At 37.6% G+C, this 18,571-nt stretch overlaps 1 protein-coding gene across 1 annotated transcript in view; it reads right to left on the reverse strand.

Moving 5' to 3' along the window:
• Nucleotides 1–18,571, reverse strand: part of LOC131432477 (dynein axonemal heavy chain 5) — a 110,990-nt gene that overhangs the window by 37,762 nt on the left and 54,657 nt on the right. Inside the window, exons 10-14 of the mRNA XM_058598782.1 lie at nt 18,292–18,525; nt 12,433–18,229; nt 6,993–7,149; nt 6,549–6,644; nt 6,426–6,482 (exon numbers count right to left, since the gene is read on the reverse strand). Coding sequence (XP_058454765.1) covers nt 6,426–6,482; nt 6,549–6,644; nt 6,993–7,149; nt 12,433–18,229; nt 18,292–18,525 — 6,341 coding nt within the window. The remainder of the gene's footprint in view (nt 1–6,425; nt 6,483–6,548; nt 6,645–6,992; nt 7,150–12,432; nt 18,230–18,291; nt 18,526–18,571) is intronic.

The following is an 18,571-nucleotide window of genomic DNA, read 5'->3' on the forward strand; positions in this document are numbered from 1 at the left end:
GAATCAATTCGACTTCAAAACATTTTCTTGGCCGTTTTCGTTTCCTTTCGTTTAACGTTTGAAACCCTGGATTGGCCCTTTTAAAAATATATAAATATCAGTTCCACAACCAATGAAACACAACAGCGTTATGTTGACATATATCGAAATGAAACCAGTGCTACTAGATTTGCCATCATGGTTATTTCACTAGTATTTAAGACGCACTTTCTAGTAATATTCTAAGCCGAAAAAGTTTTAATTAGATATAAATATCAAAAATATAATTAAGCTAATGTTACGGATACCGAAAAAACGCTTGCTGATGGTAATCTAAAGAAGAAAATATTTTTTTATAGCAGCCTGAGAAAACTTGGCAACCGGCGATTCGAAATGAGATGAAAACAAACATTGCTAATTATGAAGTCATCCAGTATTTAATAGTGGTGTAGTTATGTAAAATAGTGATGACGTATTTAAACGAATCAATTAATGAATATTCAGAAACATGACGAACTGTAAAACTTGAATGTTTCCTAAATTGAAAAGTTATTTCAGTTTTTAATGGAAAAATCACTGAACAATTTCAAACCATTTTTAATGGGAAAGTGTGACAAAAACTGAAATAAATGTTTTAAAATATTTCACACTTTGGTTCAAGTACGTTTAAACATATGATTCATGTTCAAAGTTATGAGATGAAGAGATGAGACAGAATTAGAAACTTAGATGAAATAGGAAGCCGTTACCCTAGTTTTTTTTATCACTATTCACTTTTGTAACCGACTATCGAGGAACGGAATAACCAAAGTCAGTTTGTGTGACCATCAACGTATAAGTGATTTCTTTACGTGTTTTGCATTTTCACTTATATGACGGCTTGAAATTTTGATTTCTTTGTGTTGGTTGAGTGCATATATTTTTCATCCATTGCACATTTAACCACGTTCCTCCGGAGCCGGAATTCGAATTCAGATAACAAAGTAGGCTATGGAGCAATAGAATCTTTCATTTGAACTTAATGTCGTTTTCGCTGGAGAAAACTGAAACTGATCCAGGGTAGTTTCATCAAGCAAACACTTTTCACGAAACTGTGATGATTTCGCACTTAGCAACGGGGATTTGAACAAACCTGTTATGTAAACCAGGTTCGAAACTGGCTCGATTTTCAGTTCAACAACGTTGAAACTAGGTTCGAAACTAGCTTCAAACAAACGGTATGACAGCAGTTAGGCTGGAAACTGGGTTAGGTTTGGCATCAAGCGAAAACGACATAAGAGTATGAATCGGTTTCAGCCTTCTTTGATAAAATCGACTTAACTGATATATTTTTGGCATTAAAAATGCCTTACTCTTCACTATATGGGGCCGGGTGTCAATTAAAAGTTTCAAAAATAGTCGTAACCTTTTTGTGTCATAATTTTGAACGTTAATAACTCGGTCATTTGTTAATGGATTGTTATAATTTAACAACCAATCGATTCGGAAACTTTTAACTTAAACATGTATGACGACGTAGTTTCAGTATTTCAATAGCATACTATTGAAAAATTGGTTAGAAGTGACCTATGTTTTCATCCACCAATCCCTGTTTTACAAAATGACGTCAACTTTTTGTTCGGCATAGGAGGCTTTGCGTCATGCATAAAAAACACCGTATCGTTATGCGTAGTATGAAGGGAAATCTATAAATATAGGCTGCACAATATTTCTTTGCCTAGTTGATGTTTGACTGTGAATGAAACAAGTAGCTCGTCCAGTGAGCTGATGACTGGATTGTATATACGTTCACTTGCTGGATTGTCGCTTTTGCATTATGTGCTGGTGTAATTTTCTGTTGTCTGCACAACACCGCTTCGTGTTCGCTTGAATATCTTATATATCATCTAGCTATTGAAGAACCGAATCAGCGTGGTTATCGGTTCTTTTAAAATATCCCATGTATTTAGCAAATTGTTGGTAGATTTTGCCATTAAAAATACCTTACACTTCGCTTCCCGAGGCTGGGTGTCAATTTAAAACATGCAAAACTAATCGCGTAACATTTTTCTGTCATAATTTTGAATGCTCATACCTCAGTAATTTGTTGATGGATTTATATAATTCAACAACCAATCGATTCGGAAACATTTAACCTAAACTTATGAGATAACGTCATTTGAATATTTCAATTGCATACCATTGAAAAATTGGTTTGAATTGAGTATTTTATTTTGGTTTTCTGGTAACTATCAGACCAGTTTAGAATTATCGGTGATAGATTTTTCGGATATAATTTGCAGCGCTTGTTCCTCGATGATTTGTTAATGGATTTTCCTCATTTAAATGATTCCAAAGCTTCAATATTGTAAGCTTAAAAATGTTTTAATTTGTCAACGGATCGGTTTGCATACTTAAATCTCCATTCCCATACGAACAAAACGGTGGCGCGAAAATGGATTCAGTATAAAGTTGTGTTATGATGATAATCATAGATACTTCTTCTTCATTATATGTGACTGAACAAGTTGTTGTCCCGCCAGGAATTAAACGCTTCAAAAGATTCAAAATTAAATTCTGAAACTTATCTAAAAGCGGCCTCCTCGGTTTGGTAGTATAAATGAGTTCCACAGGCTCACATATACAGTATAATTAGATGCAATATCATATAGTATCAAAGATAAACTAAAGGTAAGTTTACCTGCGATTTTACATGTATCGTTTGAATAGCAACCCTCGTAGAATTTGGTTAACCGCCAGTTTCAGTTTAATCATTATTAGCTTCAAAACAATAAGCGTCTGATGGCTACACGCGTTGTAACTATGACAATGTTCATTCATGTGTTAATAACATCAAGTTACAATATGAACAAAATTTCTGAATTTTGTTGCGTATCCATTCCGTATATTCCGTATATGCCAAAGCGAAAATTAATGTAAGTAACTAAATATTTTATGCGGACTGTTTCACAAGTTTTCTTCCTCGTATTGTTGCCATATTATTTACCGACACTTTCCGAAGATTATCGACGATTTTGAAAAATGATTAATAAAATACACTATTACTGAGTTTACTGGTACAACATTTTTCGCTAAAATAAATAAAATTAATGAGTTTGTACGTTTCTCGAAGATTATTATCATAAAATAAATCAGTTTCATTTGTTCAGGTTTAAATCTTTAGGTTGTTTGTATCTAAAATTGAGCTTTCTAGTTCTAGTAGAATTCTAGCTAAAGGACGTTATTCAAAATCTTAACAATGTAAAAAATTGTGGAAAGGGATCAAAATTGAATAGAATTTATTATCAAGAAAGAATCTAATTGTAAATTTTATCATTCGCCAACAATCTAAGCGCTTAAACTAGAGCAAGTTTGTAATTAGTCAATTGAAAAAGTTTTTAGTTTAGTGTATCGTCATCATTATCATCTTTATTTTTGTATTTATTATGAAGACCCTAGAAACGTTCCATTTTTAATGTTATTGTGCTCGGTCGTGTCTTGAATACAACCCTCTAATTTTTTTTTTTTGACATTGTACTCTAAAACTCGGGAACTGGAACCCGAATTCGGATGAAACAGAATGACAAGAAATCGGATCACAAGAATTTTCATTCGAAATAACCATCAAGTGTTCATTTTTGTTACACACACACACCACTCACACACACACACACACACACACACACACACACACACACACACACACACACACACACACACACACACACACACACACACACACACACACACACACACACACACACACACACACACACACACACACACACACACACACACACACACACACACACACACACACACACACACACACACACACACACACACACACACACACACACACACACACACACACACACACACACACACACACACACACACACACACACACACACACACACACACACACATACAGCGTGGATTGCTCTGGTCACCGTCAGAGTAATGCATTTCTGCTCGAGAGCAATCAACGCCACCAGTGTTTTTAAATGAAAAACGGTACTAGAAATCATGATCATCATCCGGGGTTCCAGTACGAGACGTTTTGGCCCATCGAGACCTTTCCTATATGTCACTCTTGTACCAGTTCATAAAAAACATCAACTTACAAGTCTGATCTGTGTTCTGCTCCGATAATATTTCAATTCAACCTCGATTCTAACATCCGCTCGCAACTCCTCATCCAACATCTGTTCATCATCTTCTTCGTAACTAACAAGATCTTTGTGCTGACACTATTTTTTTTGCTCCCCCTTCTTTCGTATCTTCACTATCTCAACGTGAACTAATTAGATCTTTTAGCTGACCTAAGTAATTTCGCTTTCTTACCCCTTTTATTAACAACATTTATTTCTTTCTGTTTCTCTCCTTCTTTTCCGCAAAATTCATAATACTACCGACAAAATCACTGTAGAACAACTTTAAGTGCATCTAAAACAATTGTGCAGTAAATCACCAACTTGTTAATGTTGCACCAGAAGCTCTACAAAAAATTTCATATCGTCATGTAAAACGGGAGTAACTATAACAATTGTGCAACTTATCAAAAACTTTCCAAACGGCTGTCATAATTGTACCGGGCACAATATACGTCGAAATTGCTATAAATCTCTTGTGGAAGAAAAATAAGTGAAATGATTGATGCTCTCCGCAAGGCAAAAAAGGCTAAGCCGAATTGATAACCTTGCTGTAAAAAATATTTTTCAGCAGAGTCCGCATTATTTTGGCATTATTTTAGATCAGTGTGCGCAGTTTTCTTCAGTTTTAGAAAAACATTGATATAAAATTCAAAACTTGCAAAAAAGTTGTGCAAGATGTTTGAATTGAACGCAAAACTTGCAGACATGAGATTATTATCATGAAAGTTACAGGAATACAGCGTTATATACACAACGAAAACAAAAATCAACAGATAATTTGTATTCGGTTTTCAAATCGCGAAAAAAAATAAGCAGACCTGACATCACTTTTCAAATATATTGAACGAAAAGTTAATTTCATCATAGTTACTCCCATAGTTATATATTACCGCTTGTGCAACTTGTTTTTGCAACTCCAGCACACGGACTGCCAAAATAATACCTACAGTGCGTATCACAAAAGTCGGACCCTCTAAGATAAATGACTATACTGTATTGTTGTTTAATTCAACTAGAAGATTAAAACTGATAAAAAACAAAACGTAGAGAATTTCTTTCCGAAATATTAACATGTTGATGTTTCCTGTTATTTAGATAATATATGTCATTACGTTGGGTGAAACATTTTCTTCACAACTCACTGTTACAATCAATGTCATATTGGAAAATATTCAAGAAAAATCATTTCGAGATTTTTCAGGTTTAATTACACATTAGTTCGATCAAAATCGTCTGAGAATTTTAAAGAATGTTTGAATACACGTATTTTAAACACCATTCCGATGATTCTCATTAAAAATAATAGAAATTTGTGTACAATCATCAAAACACGTTAATTTAAAGGCGCTTGAAAATTTCGGGTGTACGAATACATGTTTCACCATAAAAATGCAGTTCGTTGTCGATTTTTCATTTACAAAAACACAAAAGATTAATTCTACAATATGTAGCATTATCATTTTTCACGTGCAGATTATTTTACAAGATCCATGTTTGTGTTGAGAACAGTTGTATTGGAAATCAAATGTGAAACTTATTTATTAGAAATTATGTTTGTTATGTTTTTGTAAACGTCATTCCATTTCTTGTTTACATTACGTAGTAGTTCTCACGAATTTCACAATTGTTTTTTCGCTGATTTTATTACTGCCTTTTGATGGGATCGACGCATGAGTTTTTGTATCAGTTGCACAATCGTTGTGAATAAATGTTCGTTATAACGGATGAACTTGAAAGTATGTTGCACAACACAGAAAAATAGCGCTTTTTCCATAACACAAAAGTTACTAGAATAGTGATATAAACTAACTTGATAAATTGCACAATCGGTAGCAATATACAGGACAGCAACTTAACATGCTACTTGGGTAGTATGATTGATATGAGAAAGGCATCATTACACCACTAGGTGGATTAAAACAGTTTTTTTAATAAAAATGAGCATTGATAAAACACGTTTTTTCTCCTCTTTATCTATTGCGATAATCATGTCACGCATTAATAAAGCAAAATACTTCCTACTCTCGATTACTGATGACTCGGCAATTCAACATTCAACCCTAAACGCTTTTGCTGAACTAACTGAAAAATTTTGGTTGAAAAACTCGGCAATAATTGATAGCTACCAAATTCAAGGCTGCCGAGATTTTAAATAACTATGCATTTTGCCGAGACGGTTACCGAGCTCTCGGCTATGCAAATCTCGACGAGATTCAATAAAATTTAAGCGTGTAGTAAACTAAAATAAAAAATTGTGACCTAGTTGGCAGATAAATTTATGTTTTGATAGGTAAATGACATTTCACCAACCTGTCTCATTGCAGTCAAAAATCCTTGAGGATTAAAAAATCCAGTCATCCAGAATACCTACGGTGGAAAAATTACATTACCCATTGTTCTATACTAGCAGCTTGGTATATGAAAAACTTTTACCTTTGGACGATCACTGTTAATCCAAGTTCGAAATTGCTGATTCCTCTCCAATAATTCGGTGTACCAGAATCCTAAGGTGGTGGATTCCCAAGAAATCTAGGTAGTTGAAACAGATTAAAATATATGTGTAGAAATTGATATAATTATCAAACGAAAACAAAACATTAACACTTTTTCAGCATGCAGTATACTTTTTTGCTCCCTTACGAATTTGTTTCTTGAAACAGCTAAAATAATCGTACAAACTTTTCTGTAAAATTTTACTTCAAAGTTATTTTTGTTCCTCATTCGCTATCATCCAAATATGAAAAAAACATTTGTTAAAATCTATTTGCATGATCAGAAGCACCCTCTTCCAACGCATCATTCATTAATGTTAACATTAAAAGCGAAAAGACTCATTTGCGGATGCGTCACTAACCACAAAAGGTCGGTCAGATTTACCTTTTGCCATTTTTCCGGAATGCGTGCGTCGTACATCGCGTCCAACGATTGCCGCAGATAGTGGCTCATTACAATGGTTCCATCGATGGCCAACTTCAGGTCGCACAGATTGGTATAAACGGTGTTGATGACACGCTGGATGCGGTCGATCTCCTGTCTGTAATTGGAAAACGTAGCTCGTTACGTGATGAATCGTCATTATTGTTCCCAGATCTCATATCCTAGAAATTGTTTTTTTTTTTTTTTTTTTTTTTAAATAACTATTTATTGGAATATGAGTTAAAATTAAATTATTAAGATTTAAATTGGGTGTTCAGCCACAAGTGGTGACTTTTCAGCCCTGTTATATATATATATATATATATATATATATATATATATATATATATATATATATATATATATATATATATATATATATATATATATATATACATATATATATATATATATGATTTGGTTATTACCATGAAGACATCATTTGCTTCCGCAATTCTGAGATTTTTGTGTAGGGAAAATTCTAAACCTACTTGTATTGTGTAATGGGGAAAAGGAACTTATATACTAACTTACTAACTAATACAGAGAGCGAATCGATTCAATTGAAGATTGCATCGATTTTTGTCGGAATTTGCTTATAATATTATGTGACATTACATCTAATGGTTCTATATTTGTGAGTCTGTGTAACTCATTTGTACTAAACCAGGGAGGACGCTTCAGAATCATTTTCAGAATTTTATTCTGAATCCTTTGAAGCGTTTTCTTCCTGGTGGAACAACAGCTTGACCAAATTGGTACCGCATAAAGCATGGCTGGTCTGAAAATTTGTTTATAAATTAACAATTTGTTTTTTAGACAGAGCTTAGAATTTCTGTTTATAAGAGGATATAAACATTTAATATATTTATTACACTTTGCCTGGATTCCTTCAATGTGATCCTTGAAAGTGAGTTTTTTGTCATACGTTAAACCTAAGTATTTAGCTTGATCAGACCATGTCAATTCCAAGCCATTCAATTTGAGAATGTGATTATTGTTTGGTTTAAGAAAAGAAGCTCTTGGCTTGTGAGGAAAGATAATTAATTGCGTTTTTGCTGCATTTGGTTTAATTTTCCATTTTGACAGATAATCACTGAAAATATTTAAACTTCTTTGTAGGCGACTGCAGATCACTCTTAGATTTCTACCTGTGGCTAACAGACTTGTGTCGTCACAGAATAGCGATTTCTGACAACCAACGGGTAGATTTGGAAGATCAGAAGTGAAAATATTATACAAGATTGGAGCTACACTCGAACCCTGCGGAACACCGGCTCGTACGGGTAGCAATTCAGATTTACAATTCTGATAGCTAACCTGAAGAGTACGATCAGTTAAATAATTTTGAATCATTTTGATCAAATAAATAGGAAACTGGAAATCAGACATTTTTGCTATTAAACCTTTGTGCCAAACACTGTCGAATGCTTTTTCTATGTCTAGAAGAGCAACTCCAGTGGATAACCCAGAAGATTTATTTGATTTTATCATGTTCGTTACTCTGACAAGTTGATGAGTAGTTGAATGTTCATGACGAAATCCAAACTGCTCTGGTAAAAAAAATTGAATTCTCATTTATATGAGTTATCATTCTTAACAAGATAATTTTTTCAAAAAGTTTACTGATAGAAGAAAGTAAGCTAATTGGGCGATAACTTGATGTTTCTGCTGGGTTTTTATCAGGTTTTAGGATAGGAATTACTTTAGCGTTTTTCCATCTTTTTGGGAAGTAAGCTAATGAAAAACACTTGTTGAACATTTTAACCAGGAGTCTCAAGGCAACATCGGGAAGATTTTTAATAAGAATATTAAAAATTCCATCATTACCAGGAGCCTTCATGCTTTTAAGTTTTCTAATAATTGATTTAATTTCATCAAAATTCGTCTCAATAATGTCATCGTGTGATAACACTTGGGTTGAAATATGATCATATTTCAGTGAGACTTCATTTTCAATAGGACTCACAACGTTCAAATTAAAATTGTGGACACTCTCGAACTGCTGAGCAAGTTTTTGAGCTTTTTCGCCATTTGTAAGAAGTATTTGATTTCCTTCCTTGAGAGCAGGAATAGGTTTCTGAGGTTTCTTAAGAACCTTAGAAAGTTTCCAGAAAGGTTTAGAATATGGTTTAATTTGTTCAACTTCTTTAGCGAAATTTTCATTTCGCAAAAGAGTAAATCTATGTTTAATTTCTTTTTGTAAATCCTTAACTATGTTTTTCATAGCAGGATCACGAGAACGTTGATATTGTCGTCGACGAACATTCTTCAACCGAATGAGCAGTTGAAGATTGTCATCGATGATAGGAGAATTTAATTTAGTTTGAGCTTTGGGAACTGAAAGATTTCTAGCTTCGATAATATAATGATTCAAATTATCAATTGCTGTGTCGATATCCGCAGAATTTTCTAAAATAGTTTCATGATCCACATGATTTTCAATGTGAGATCTGTAATCCAACCAATTTGCTCTATGATAGTTGAAAATAGAACTAATTGGATTAATTATAGCTTCGTTGGAAAGTCTGAATGTTACAGGAAGATGATCTGAGTCAAAATCAGCATGAGTAATCGGTTCACTACAAATGTGACTTTGATCTGTTAGAACCAGATCAATTGTAGACGGGTTTTTCACGGAAGAGAAACAAGTAGGATTACTGGGATGAAGAACTGTAAAGTAACCAGCTGAGAGTTGATTATGAAGTATTTTACCATTACTGTTATTTTGCCTACAATTCCACTGGACATGCTTAGCATTTAAGTCCCCTATTACGAAAAATTTCGATCGATATCTTGTAAGTTTTTGCAAATCGCCTTTAAAGAAATTTAATTGTTCGCCGGTGCATTGGAATGGCAAATATGCTCCAGCGATGAAATAAATTCCATGAATGGTTTCAACTTCGATTCCCAAGCTTTCAATAACTTTAGTATTGAAAGAAGGTAAAATTCGATGTTTAATTTGCCGTTGGACAAAAATGGCAACTCCACCACCAATTCCAGTAAACCTGTCAAATCGATGAACCACATAATGTGGATTACTTTTCAATTTTACATTTGGTTTAAGAAAAGTTTCTGTCACAATGGCAATATGAATTTTGTGAACTTTGAGAAAATTATAAAATTCATCTTCACTCGATTTCAAAGATCGAGCATTCCAATTTAAAATATTCAAATAATTATTTAACATCACTGTTAAATTTTAAATTCATTATAATATTATTTGCAAATTTCCATCCGATTTGAAATGCTTCAAAAAGTGATGAAGTCGAATTCATTTGGATGATCATTTGAAAAAGTTGATCTTGTAGGTAGATCATTTTATTTTCAGTTATATCGCCTAAATCGACTTCATTTAAAGAAGCGAATGGCATTGAAGGAATATTTGTAGGTAGACTGCCATTAGAAGAAGATGATTTGGTCGGTCTACCTATTAATAAATTGTTTTCGTTAGAAGAAGAACTGCAAGGCGGTCCTGTGTTTTGATTATTTACATTAGAAGAAATAGGAGATAGATTTCTACCTAATATACCAGCATAACTGACATTAGAAGAAGATGATGACGAGGTCGATCTACCTGTCAATAAATTGTTTTCGTTAGAAGACGAATTGGCAGGTGCCTTAGAAGAATTTTCAGGTATGTTCTGTAAATTTAAGGTCGTTGATTTGACTTGTTGTCTAAGCGAACGAGCGTTTAAAATTTTTTCCCTGACAGGACATTTCAAATAATTGGATTTATGATTTCCATTGCAATTTGAACATGAAAATTTATCAGTGGTTTCATTCATTGGACAAGCGTCTTTCGAATGCGATTTACCACAATTCAAACACCGTATATCCATATGACAATTTTTGGTTCCATGACCGAAGCCTTGGCAACGACGACATTGCGTTAAGTTTGCAATACGATTATGCCGTTTATAATGTTCCCAATGAATTTTAATGTGGGAAATGAAACGTACTTTTTCTAAAGTTTTCAAATTGTTTACATCACTTCGATTGAAGTGTATTAGGTAAAGTTCATGGGAAATTCCAGAGCGTGGTTTAGAAGTACCATTCGCTCTTTTTTTCATAAGTATTACTTGGGAAGGGGCAAAACCAAGCAATTCTTTTAGTTCATTTTTAATTTCATCAATACTTTGATCATTTGATAATCCTTTCAAGACAGCCTTGAAAGGTCTGTCTGATTTTATATCATATGAATAAAATTTATGAAGTTTTTCGGACAAATATCGAATAAGACTTTCGTAATCTTCCAATCCATCCACCAAGACTCGACATTCTCCTCTTCGTCCGATTTGAAATGAGACTTTTACTTCCGGGAGAAAAGTAGAAAGCTCAGTACGGAATGCTTTGAAGTCGGAAATCATCACCGTCACTGGTGGCATAGATTGATGTTTCTTCCCAGAACGACAAGCGTCCATTTTGGGAATTTTTGAAGAATTTTCTTCTATGTCGCTACAATCGGATTCAGGAAGAATCTCGTAAATATTGTTAGACGGCATAGGATCAACGGAAGGGAAATCCGTCCGTTGTCTTTTATTTTTACATTCAGATTCTATAAGATCATGAATGTTATTAGAAAAATGTTGAATAACGGATTGTGATTTATTCCGTATTGAATTATTTTTAGCCTTAGGCTTGTTGCCTTTCCGGTTGGACGCAGGCATTTTTGAAATTAATGAAATTTTAAATTAAATTAACTAGGCTAAATTAGTCTTCGATTAGACTCCTAGCTAGCCTTAAAAAAGGCTGATTAATTTCTTAGTCACTCTAATATCACTCTTTGTATCACTTAGTCACTCTAATATCACTCTTTGTATCACTTAGTTAGTGATTCAGGTAGCCTTGAAAAAGACTGAAGCCTTGAATCAATGAAACTCTAGGTAGCCAGAAAAAAAAAATTCCAGGAGCCAAGAGCTATACGCGTGCGGTGCGAACGACTGTTCAACACCGACTGACCTAGAAATTGTTTCGTGTCTCTTCGACCATCGCAACCAATATCTGTTATCGATTGGATGGCCAGTCAGATAAAGTTGGAAAAACCGTTAAAGTAGCAATCAAAGCTGCAGCAATTGAAAATATAAAATGAATGATTGGATTGTAATAGATAAACCTTTGTTGGATAAGTTCTTCCATATGGCAAATAAAACTGACCAGGATGGCAAATGAAGTCAAAGACATAGACTATAGACAGCAATTACCGGATTTCGACGAGTTCTTTTTATCTGTCAAACAGCCGTGATTTTGACAAACCGATCTGTTGATGAATGTAGTCATGGTCTTCGACCACATTGGTAAATTTTAGATGCCCTGGTGTTCGAAACATAATCCTAGCATCTTCGGAATGATTATAAGTATTTGCGAATAACTCAGTCAGCGATAGAAATTGACAGCTTACCTTAAAAAGATATTCATCGGCAACAACGCACCCATTCGGGTTAACGATTCCTTTACCTCGAATGCCACATACTGCTGTGGAAGCTTCCTGAGCATATCGTTGGCCAGCTGACAGACGATCGACTCCCGGGTTTCCCCCCCACCGCCTCCTCCTTCCTTCGGTTGCACGCTGAGAATTGTATCCAGAATACCCTTTGCCGTATTGATTTGATAAGTAATATCCGCATTCGGATGAAGCCCAAACACCTCTGGAGTATCGGTGGTGGGCAATTGGTTAATATAATCGATATAAGTTTGAATATTTCTTGAGTTTGGTACTCGATAGCCGCGGTAAAATTCAAAACTTGGTGTCAAAAGATGCTCGGAGAACCATACCTGTGTAAAGGTGGTAAGCAAGCGTTTGTCAAAGTCGTCGGTAACCCTGCCACCATACATAACCTCACCAAGCATGTAGCAAAGCGTTTGCCACGAAACGCCCTTCTTTGGATCCATTTCGTCGAGGTGATTCTGGATAAACTGAACACTAGCAGAGAAATCTGCTGCGTTAAACTCATACGGTATATTCCAGCCCAAGGGTCCAAACTTACGTCGTTCCTGAACGACACAGTGTAGAAACGCTACGGTGTACAACAACGGAGGCCACTGTGGTGCGGATGTGTAATCTAAATAATCTTGGGTGTATGTGAGATAACTGCGCTTCAAACTGGCTCTGATCCCTTGCGGAGGTTCATTAGTGAACTTTATCGCCATTTGCAGCAATCCGATTGGGAATTGTGGGTGCGTTTCGGTGGTTACCCAGAGACGAAACGAGTCCGCCACATGTTCCGTTTCGATGAGAATATCAATAATTTCGTTACAGAATGACAGCGATAGATGTACGTTCTGCAGCAATAGCCAACCTCCCATGGACATGCAGTCTGTCATCAGTTTACGTGCGTGATACTCTTGACCTTGACCCATGGAAACCGTCTTCAGTAATATTCCCTTCGTTTTTGCCAATGCTGCAATCTGCACTGTAGGATCGGATCCAATGGACAAGATACAAACTAACGGTGTTCTGGGCTCTGATTCAACCCAAGTTAGCTCCAAATCTAGAATATGCATTTCACCATACTCCTTTCCAAGCGAGAACTCAATGTATCGCCTAGCCTGCGAAATAGTCCTATCAGGGCTCCATGATCTAATCAACAGTAGCTTCCTAAACACATCCAGTTCATGTTCGTAGTCACAAGGAATCACTTCCATCTCCGGTCTTTCTGTCTCGTACCAGAGCCTCCACTCTCGTTCGTTATACTCAATCTTTTTCAGAATCCCGTGGAACGTTTTCAGTTTACTAATTTCTACCAAATTCAACCAAGTTATGTCAAGAATCCAACGAAACGGTTTGGGGGCAACCCCATTCAGATCCAATGAAGCACCGCCTTTGACGAACGCCATAAACTCGTCATGACTAATATTTCCTTTCTGGTAGTCGATTTTTATGGCCAACATTAGCGTAAAGAGTTGCTTGTGTCTCTCATACAAGCTCCGACTGGTGAAGGCCCACACTTCGTAGGTCAAATATTTCAATATTATATTAATACGTTCTTCCGTAATGTTACTCTTGGCGGACTTTGTAATTGAATTATCAAATATTATCAGAAACTGTTTCAGAGAGTTCTGATACATCACGTTCACATTGGACATTTCAACGATCAAAAAGTACAGAATCGAACCACGTGCCGCAACGGCACGGAACTCTTCTCGAGCGATCATGATTTTTTTCTCAGTGACCTCAGCAATCTTCAACTTCTGGTTTACGTCTTCTGCGGTAGTTTTGGTCTCCTGAAGCACCTCGATGAGCGCCTCGTCGTCAACTAGGGAACCCTCCGTCGATGTCAAACGGAGTAGCAGATTACCCTCTAACTCCTTCATGCTCCGTTGGTTCTTCATCACACTCTCGAACAGTTGTACTCTCTCCGACTCCAAATCCGCTTTCTCCATCAGAATCACTCGTCCAAGCAGTTGATCTTCCAGACCTCTCATTGTTACAGTGAAATCAATAATCGATGTTTTCGAACTGATTTCCGGGCTAAACGGTGGGTTCGGTAGTTTCGTGGTTATGTACAGCATAAAACCCGGCATAACATCACATTCTTTATCACCCACCAGCACTTTCTCCAACGATCCAGATTTGATGAAATTTTTCTCCAATACATTGTCTATAACCGGATCCAACTCGATACCAACATCCTCAATCAGTAAAGGACGTCCCAAAGACAAGCTGTCTTCCAAATGAGTTCTGAAGTACTTGTGATTCAGGGACGTTATTTGGAGCTCGTTCTGATCTTCTTTGCATTTGATCCATATCTTACCCTGGCTTTGCGGGTCGATCAACAATGGATAACTGCTGGATTTTGTCACGATCAATGCATTCTGTATGGATAATTCGTCATTCGGTAATCCCTGTAAGTTCCATTCTGAAATAGTGGCAGAATCTGTCAACATTCCGATGATACTAAGACCTGTCGTATACGGGATGGTTCGAGTTCTCAAAATATTCATCCATGTTTTAAACAGAGTTCCTCGAAACTCTTGGTTGTACGGGCCACAATAGGACAGGAATCCAGTAGCAAGCAAGACATCACCTACCAATTTTCCCAGTTGAATTTTAAACTCCTTACTCTGTTGCGTCCAACGCGCCTTTTCGCCTCCGAGTCCATTTATCAATGCAGTAGCAGCCGTCATCTTGCGCAAGCAGCTGTTCGCAGCATCCGTCAATCGCTGTTTTTCGGAAACCGCAGCATCGTACTGATCCTTGACTTTCTGCAGTGCTGCCTCTCGTTCTGCTAACTGATTTTCCGCCGCTGCCAGATCGTCCATGGCGATCTTCAGACGAGCTTCCTGCAGCATCAAATTTGCCTTCAACGGCAACACTTCCTTATTCACCCCATGGAAGAATGCCATAGCTTTAGTCCAAGATAATAACCCAGCGACGTCGCCACACACCCTTCTTGCAGTGTCCATGTTGTAATCCTCCATGCGGAAGTAGGGCTGCAGGTGCTCAATCATCTCATCGTTGATCGTATCCTTCGGGTAGTTTTGCAGCTGAAGCAAGAACGTAGTGCTGGCCATCATTTTCAGTGACTCTTGCCAGGAAGGTTTCGGAGATGGCGCACTCGTGTCCGCAATTACCGGATGCAATTTACGCTGGAACATTATCAATACACAATCCATAATACGCATAATTAAATGCGGTGGTCTACCAAGCTTACGAACTGTTGCTATGTGAGCCGGTTTGATGGTATTCAATGCTGCTTCAGCTTCTTCTAGTGCCGGTTTGGCAGCTTCCAACTTTTCTTCGGCTAGAGCCTTTTCCGCCGCTATGTTTTGCACCAGGGCTTCGGCCTTCTCTTTCACTACTTGAACTTGATTTTTGAATACTTCAGCTTGCATGGCTCGCTCAGTTACTTCTACCAACACTCGTTCAGCCTTGGCAGACGCTTCGACTAGCTCTTTCTCCATGTGAGCCAAATCTATCTTGAGAATTTCAACTGACTCCGAAGCTTCGGCCAGTTTTTCCAGACCAGTATCCATCTTCTCCGCTCCGTCGCACAACTCCTTGTGTTTCTGAGTATAAATGCTCTTATACCCGGCTATAAAATTCAGGTACGACTTGGGAGTTACATGCGTTGCTCGCCGGAACCGTTGGTAGTACTCAGATGATGTCACCGATACTATGTCTTGAATAGTTCCGAGAGCATTCACTAGCTCATCCTTCACCTCTGCCGTGCATTCGATGGAAAAATCTGTTAAAAAGTGTCGGGCTACTGCAACCAACGCATCTTTCGGCCACGGCTGGAACCAGTCTACTGTACAGCCAGATACCAGCGCCGGGAACCGCATAATTCTGCGTCGGAAAGTTTCGCCGACCGGTGAGAAGCAAAAGACCACGTGAAGATGGTGACATACTCGTTGCAGGAAATACTCCATTACCGTTTCTTGTGTCACGTTCTTCTTCTGGTTCTCCCGCTTCATTGTGGGTGTTAACTCCGAGACGATTTCCGTCTGTTCGTCGCGGTTAAAAAGGTTCGAAATCACTCCCGATGAAAGTATATTGTTCAAATACTCGAGGAAGCTTTCCTCTTTGACATCCATGTCGGTGAAAAGAAAAGTAGTTCCTTTGCCTTGTACACCACAAGATCGGTACAAGAGTTTCAAATCTTCAAGAAAGTTTGCTACGTTGTAGGAGCGTGTTAAACTGATCTGGAAGGTCTTGTATCCGGCGATGAACGAAGCAAGTTTGGTAAGCGATTGCTTACCGGATCCACCAACTCCCACCAACATTACATTCCCTCTAGGATGACGGATGATTCTTGATATTTTCACGAGATGTAGCATCGCATCCGGGAAAAACACTAGATCCATTCCCGTGCCACGAATCATTTCGTTGAACTGCAGTAAAAACATCTTCAGCCGCTCGCGCAATATTTCGAAATCCGAAACCGGTTCATAAACTTTCGGTAACTCCATGTCTGTTTCTTCACCTTCCTCCCCGGTAGGTTCCGGTGCGTCTCGCATAAAATCTACGAAAACTGGACTCGTTGCTGCCATTTCTTTGTATTCGGGCCCAAGCTCTTTATCCAACACTTGTAGCATTTCTTCCAGGAACCATTCCGTGTCTGACAGCGATACAAAACGATCCGCGAACACTCGGGTACATTCGTTTTTCCACAGCAGTATCAGTACTGCTTCAGAAATGATCACCGTCGACAGTGTACCGATCATTCCCTGCCATATACGGGATAGATCTCTCAAACTAAATATGTAGTGGAACTTTGCTGGAGTCGGTAACAGCCGTTCTCTAGTATGCTGCCATAATGTTCGAGTTAGTGGTACTAAACGTTTAACCAGTTTTCGTACCTCAAGTGTGAAACCACGTTTCACATTGTAGTGACCTTCGCCGAGTGTTCTGAAGATCGTATCTATCGACGTATGATCGGGAATGTTGCAGTTAAACACGCTGAACTGCCGTTTGAGTCGTGCCGGTATATCACTTCTACCACCACCGGGCAAACCCATTGCTCCGGCAAACTGCACATCTACGATATTGGTAAACTCTCCTGGCTTCTCCAAACTGTAAAAACCTTTCATATCCATGGTCTGCCGTACGATCTCATTAGTAATTTGATCACCCCATTCGTTTATCTGAGGCATGTTGATGTCGTCTATAAAAACCAGAAGCTTTCGGCCACCACTTGGTCCGAACATATTACCCAATCGCTTTTCGACGTAACTTTCGATCGTTTTTTGAAAGTGGTACGGACTTGTGGCAGACGAGAAATTAAACGACCGTCCCATGTGAACTTCCGAGTTAAGTTTTTTCATAAAGCTTTTCATCATAACGGTTTTCGCTGTCCCTTGCTCCCCGATAAGCAAAACAGCCTTTTCCTGCTTCACGATCACGTTGATCAGAAAATCGATTCGAACGTTGTCCACAATTGGAATCAGTATGCTTAAATAATCCGGAGTAGAATTTTCCGGATAGACGTAGGGCATCACTAGAGTTTTCCACAACTGCCAACTGCCAGTGGCCGACACGAAATAGTCAAATATCGTCGAATCTGGTTTTTCCTCCGAAGTAGGGAAATCCAGACTGCGAAAGTTCTTCTTAATATGTGCGTCCAACTTAAGACGGTCCGCTGTGTTGAGGTACGCTCCGATACCCCACGCCAATGCAAAGATATACAAACGATGCAAATGCTCCGGCGTACAAGCCTCATCTTTTGTTTTGGGAACCTCGTCGTCGCCAATGTCGTCTAGCGTGAAAGAAAAAAGGGGAAATTAACGTTTGTGGTACAACAACACACAGAAAGACCACCATCAAGACTTCCGGTGGTAGAGAGCGCAGTTTCCTGTTCGCTTTCTCCCATGACTGGAACCAATCCATCGAGTAGGTAGATCATCTGCTGAATAATGTTACACTGCAACACTTCCATCATCAGAAACAGATTCTGAATAACCCAGGTGTAAATCTTTAGGAACGATCCTTCGAATAAATCGTTGAATATTTTCTTCTCCTGTACACTACGTGTCTTCAGCCAGGCTAGTAAAACTACGGCAAAACCCAGATAAGATTAATTGCATTCCGTAATTATTCT

Source organism: Malaya genurostris, chromosome 2 (genome assembly GCF_030247185.1).
Source record: "Malaya genurostris strain Urasoe2022 chromosome 2, Malgen_1.1, whole genome shotgun sequence".
In the NCBI taxonomy this organism is placed as follows: domain Eukaryota; kingdom Metazoa; phylum Arthropoda; class Insecta; order Diptera; family Culicidae; genus Malaya; species Malaya genurostris.